The sequence below is a fragment of the Alnus glutinosa genome, chromosome 6 (genome assembly GCF_958979055.1).
Source record: "Alnus glutinosa chromosome 6, dhAlnGlut1.1, whole genome shotgun sequence".
In the NCBI taxonomy this organism is placed as follows: Eukaryota; Viridiplantae; Streptophyta; class Magnoliopsida; order Fagales; family Betulaceae; genus Alnus; species Alnus glutinosa.
This window is the reverse complement of record NC_084891.1, coordinates 20,757,861-20,764,032: the sequence shown is the minus strand read 5'-3', so window position 1 is coordinate 20,764,032 and position 6,172 is coordinate 20,757,861. Positions and strand designations below refer to the sequence as shown.

Genomic DNA, 6,172 nt, shown 5'->3' with positions numbered 1-6,172 from the left:
TCGAAATGCTAGATACTATAATTTAACTAACACTCATCCAATTAATAAGGCTAACGCGTCACTCTTGTGACGTCTCACATCATCTGAGAATGTGGATGTGCTTATATATATAAATGCATTATTCTTGATACAACGCGTTGTAAAACCGTGATGGCCATAAATCAATCAAAACTCTGCAGTTAAACGTACTTCTGTGAAAGTAGTACTATAATGGGTAACTTTTTGGGAAGTATGGTTCGAGGGAGCAAAAAACGAATAATATTGTATTATTGTGGGTGTGTCGTTATAAATGGTATTAGAGTCATTGCCCAGCCTGAGATGGGGGAGTGTGCACAAGCCCATGAGGGTCGCCAATAGACACAAGCCCAGTCTCATTTATTTTTTTTAAAACAGTGGGCCAGACTCGCAGCCAATCTGTCAAATATTAAAACCTTAAAATAAGACACAGGTTTGAGGCTGCCTTTAAAAATAAAAAATAAAAAATAAATAAAGGTTACCTGATCAACACGAGTAAATTAAAGCGAAAGGAACTTGGCACGATGGTACGTAAGGCGTGGCCAATTGTATACCAATAATTTGGCCTCCTCTTACTACCAACTTGCCTGCATCCCTACGATATATAAATGCACTGGGTGAGGAGACGACTGACTCCATTAGATTCAGTGTTCCAAACAAATGGAGGCCGGGATTAAGGAAATCGATGTTTTTCTCCGGCTTTGTGCGATGTTCTTCTACGTTTTGACAGCTTGTTTAGTAGGCTTTGCTTCTCAATCCAAGCTTGTATTTTTCACCGAGAAAAAAGCTACTTTCAGAAATTTGGATGCTCTCTTGTAAGGCCTTTGTCTTTTTCACTCTTTTGTTACGTTTTACCTCAAGATCGACCGCCTTCCAACGATTACGTCGGGAGGAGTTCTGCACCGAACCGGTGAAGCCGCTCCGACGCCCTTTTCCCTCTCTTGCAGAGCTCCTCCCGGAAGGTGATCTTGAGATCGATCACTAGAAGTTTATGATCGATCTGTCGTCCCAACTTGCTAAAGTTTTTTCTTCCCAGGATTTTGGTGTATGTGGAATCTGGAGCTGCTTGCTACAACCTGCTGCAGCTATGCAAGTGTAAAATCCCTGCTTGGTCTAAACGAAACTCGAAAATGTCTTACATATACGTAGCCTGGGGTTGTTTGCTTTTGGATCAGGTATATTATTTTTTTTTCCTTTAATGTTAAATGAAGATATCCATATACGTTAGCCTGCCACGCATGTGAAATTTATGGTGTGTTTGATCGAGCAACAAAACAAACGATTTCTTATCTTCTCATGTACAAGATTAAGGGATGGACTTACTTATAATCCTGAACTTTTATTCCTTTAGAAAGAATTTATTTAAACTTTAATATGTCTTACTTTTAGGTATTTATTTTTTAAAAGATTTCAACAGAGAATTTTGATAGAGTTTATTGAAAAATTCTAACAAAGAATTGAGGTTGAAACTTTATAAAAAATAAATATTTTAAATCGAGACAATTTAAAGTTTAGATACCTTCTTTGAAAAAATGTAAAATTTCAAAGATTATAAGTGAAATTTTTCTTTAATTATATATGTGCAAAAGGATGGTAATTAATTAACTTGAAATCTTGTTGCACTGATGCACTAAACACAATGACGGAGGGAGGGGGCCGGCAGGGGCCATGCCCCCCCTCCCCCATTTCTTTTTATTTTTTATTTTTTTAAAAAAAATCATCTACTACAACTCTGTAGGGACTTCTGTGAAGCCACCAGAACATGTGGGCTTATGTGTAAATATGAACACTTTGTTTGAGAAAATTAAAAAGAAAAAAAAAAAAGAATAAAAATTTATACAATTAAGAACATTGGCTTACTGGGTCTCACTTCAACATATCCCTATTCCTCTGATCCTTCTGTTATTGAAGCTACTGCTATTGTTCCAAGAAACAGAGGAGAAAAAATAATAACACCCCAATTTCCCATTTAGAAAAAGCAAAGATGTCAGAGATCGACTTCTCCAATTGATCAAACAAACTTGCAGTAAAGGAGAGAATATATGTGCAGCTGAAGTGAAGCTTATTTTGTCTGTGTCTTGAACATTAATAGAAATATCGGTTGTTTAATACATAACTCAAAGAGGGATTACCTTTTGTGTAGAAGAAAGGAAGATGAGAAGATAATGGCAGAAAGAACTTAAAGAAGGCTGGGGAAGAGAGTCTAGAGACGAGAAAAGAAGAGAGAAATAAAGAAGAGAAAAGACGAATTTACTTTTCGTCTTCTTTTGTTTAATAATAATCACTGAAAAGTGAAAAGTGGAAGAGTCTAGAGACGAGAACTTAAAAGAAATTAAAAGAGGAGAAATAAGGGCCGTTTGTTTGTTGAAAATAATGTTTAAAGTGATATTTGAAATTTAAGAAAGTCTAACCTTTTAATAAAAGTGTGAAAGTGAAATTATTATAAATTTGTCATTTTGTGATTTGTGAGTGAATTTTACCTCTTTGAATTATGATATTCGTGAACGATAGTTTGAAGCCTTGGAAGTTGAGGGTTTGAAAAGTAGTTCAAGTAGAGATAATGTATTAATTAAAAAAGAAAAAATAGGTGAGGGTCAGGATTATTAAATAGCTTAAATGGTTTGTCAATGATTATTAAATGCCTTTAGTTTTTACTACACACTACTATAAAACATTTAATTTTGTATTTCTATTTTTTTTTTTTTTTTGTCAAAATTGAATTGATGCTAATTTCAATTTTATATATTTATTTCATCTTTAATCTTAATGTATTTTTTATTCATACTTTGACCCTACCCTTATTTTAATATATTTGTAATTCATGCCTTGGCGGCTTGGCCCCTGCCCAAAATAATTTGTGGCTCCGTCTCTGACTAAACATCTGAAATTGTTTAGAATAAGAAGGAAAAATTTTATTTAACCTTCATGAATTTACATCACATTTGTAATTACTCATTTAAACTTTGAAAAATCTTAATTTAGTCTATAATTTTTCAATTTCACAGCTTCGTTAGTTAGGATTACACAAAAAATCTTAACGGAGGATCGTCAAAATTCCCATATATATATATATATATATATATATATATATATATATATATATATATATATATATATATATATATATATTTTTTTTTTAAAAAAAAAAAAAAAAAAAAATTACAAAAATTTAAGCGCCTGTCAAAATTTACAAAAATACCTTTCAAATTTTCTATTACCAGACTGGGCTTATATTCTTAAATCACAGTTCTGGGATGAAATTGTTAGTGGAGGACTAAATGCACCGTTAATTAGGTAGTTGGATTCCCCTCGTAGAAAACTTGTCGGCAGAGAAGTGTCAGATGTCAGTCGTAAAACTGTTGAATTTGTCAAGTCGACCAAAGGCCCACAAGTAGCTGTCGACTAGCCAAATGCATTTGTGCTATTGTACCATTATGAAAAATCAAATTGATCGATTACTGATTTTTTTTTTTTTTTTTTTTTAACTCTTTTACACCTAATTTATTTATTCAGAACTCATGAATAACCGCTATATAATTGAATGATGAATCCGGCTTATGTGCCGTAGTTTTACCGTACTATGAAAAAAATGAAAGACCGAGAATTAATCAAGCCTTTTTATTATTATTTTTTTGTTCTTCTTGTTTCTTACTCGGTAAATATGGAATACCTTTCAACATTCAGTAAAGAAAAAAAATAAAGACGAAAATTCGCGTGTTTTATGAAAAACGTAGGATTGACGCATGGTCCGGGTACTAGAAAGTGTTTAGAGGTTTTTTTTTTTTTTTTTTTTTTTTTTTTTTTTTTTTTTGATAATTATATTCCTTCATCTACCGGAAGAATATAGAAGATTTTTCTTTCATTTGTAATTTTTGGTCGGAGTAATTTTCAAGAATATGCATGTTGTAATATTTCTCCCATGCTTTTATTATATTTGTAATTTCTAGAATATTTTTATTAATTAATTCTTGAAATGGAGATTATCTTTTTAATTTTAAAATTACGTTAATTTGAAATTTTTTTTATCATATTATGCAGATTTAGTACCATAATACTTTTGATTCTGAACAAAAGCATATAATATTCTAAATGAGTAAAAGTTTAAATGAAAAAAAATGGAAGGCTGAGAATTAATGATAAAAATTTCTTACAAATCAGTTTGTAGAAAATTTTTTATAACCCACATATAAGATTGACATCTGTCTCTTGACATATGAGAAGCACATGTTATTTTAATAACATGTATTTCTCACATGCTTTTTTAATAGTATTAATAAAAAAAATGTGCTTCTCACATGCTTAAAAAATACATGTTATTTTTATATGTGGGTTGCAAAAAATTTCTTATAAATTGATTTGCGAAAAATTTTTGTCCAAAAAGTAATCAAGTCTTTTTATTATTTTTTTTGTTCTTATTTCTTACTCGGCGAATACATTTCAACATTCAGAAAACACGTGGCTTCATATTATTCTTCAATCATTAACTATGAAAATAAAATAATACCGGTAAAAATAAAAAATAAAATAAAAAAGTAAAAGAAAAAGTCCACGCTTCAGTCCTACATCTTTCACAGAGCACGCGTATTTTTGTCTTTATTTTTTCTCCTTTCTGAATATTAATAAAAAGGAACAAAAACAAGAAAAAAAAATAATAATAAAAAAGCTTGATTAATTCTCAGCCTCTCATTTTTTTTACAGCAACTAGGCCGAATCTGAATGATGTAACAGTTAAAATCTTATCTCTTGTAAAAAAAAAAAAAATTTAATTCTTTTGAACTTTTATCAAATTTGTAATTACCTTCCTAAACTTTAAAAATTCTTAATTTAGTGTATTTATTTTTCAATTTTTTCTTTTCTAATTTCACTCAACCATTACTATTTTAATTTAAATTCTGTTAAAATTTTCAAAATATTTATAATTTTTTTTAAGAAAAAGAAATTGCAAAAATTTAAGTGTTGGTCAGAATTTAATGGTTTTTTTTTTTTTTTTTTTTTTTTTTTTTTTTTTAAATAAGGGTAAATTTTAAAAATTTTGATAGAATTTAATAGAAAAACCCTAACGGACGGGTAAAATTGAAAAAAATTTAAAAATCGATACATTAAATTGAGAGTTTTTGAAGTTTAGGAGAGTAATTAATTATAAAAGTGACGGCAATTTAGAGGGTTTAAGTGAAGTTTTTTTTTTTAAATATCAATGATTAATTTAACTATCTCATTATTCTAGATGTATGATAGTCTTACAGAAGTCTACCAAGTAGTATTAGTATGGTTGAGTCAAAATTAAGGAGAAGACCTCTTACGTGATCTCATTGTTAAGCTTATATTTACTGCAGCTGTTTGTTGTTAATTTGTGCAGAAAAAGAACAAAGAAAAAAGAAAAAAGAAAAATATATCTAATGTGAGAGTTTTTAGAAGCAACCGATCGAGTAATTAATGAAAATATTTTATTTTTATAAATTGAAACAGGTAGCAGCTTACATCACATTTGCTGCAAACTTGGCAGCACTTGAGGGTGCAGTTCTAGCAGTAACTGGTGCAAAGGAGTTTCAATGGATGAAGATTTGCAACAGATTTACAAGATTTTGCAACCAGATTGGTGGGGCTTTGATCTGTGGCTTTGTGGCATCTCTCCTGATGGTTGTGATATCCTCCATCTCCGCCTTCATTTTGTTTAGGCTCTATTCGCCAAAAAGATTCCTGCTCTTCAAGGGAACATAATGCTGTTTTCTTAATATGATCGAATAACTGTTGTGACTTAAGAACATGTTTCTGATCGATTTTCCGATTGTATTTTGGGTGTTGTTTGAATGAATGTTTTATGGGATTGATGATGGATTGGATTGTAACGGGGAAAGGTTTGTGGTTTTTCTTTGCGGTGATTTCTGTAATGAGATTGTAAATGGATGTGATAAAGTACATGGAATCGTGAAAGGATTGATTTCAAATCCGCTACGAACTTAAGGTGTAAAAATTAATTTTTAAATAGTGAGAGACTGATTTCAAATCGTGAATTGACTTAAGGATTTATTATATATTTACCCTTTAAAATAATACTTTCTGCATGCCCTCAAATATCTTTATACAACATACTCAACTCTCTAATCGAACCACCGTGGGTGTGATCTAGTGGCATTTCAGGTTGTCTCGGTGGGTATAA

The 6,172-nt window shown here is 30.6% G+C and overlaps 1 protein-coding gene across 1 annotated transcript; it reads left to right on the top strand.

The window, feature by feature from the left end:
- The first annotated feature begins 577 nt into the window (after positions 1-577).
- LOC133871309 (CASP-like protein 2C1) lies at positions 578-5,967 on the top strand. Its single transcript, XM_062308727.1, has 3 exons — positions 578-830; positions 1,052-1,190; positions 5,482-5,967. Exons 1-3 carry the CDS (start codon positions 676-678, stop codon positions 5,731-5,733), a joined length of 546 nt encoding a protein of 181 aa, XP_062164711.1. The 5' UTR covers positions 578-675; the 3' UTR covers positions 5,734-5,967.
- The last annotated feature ends 205 nt before the right edge of the window (positions 5,968-6,172 follow it).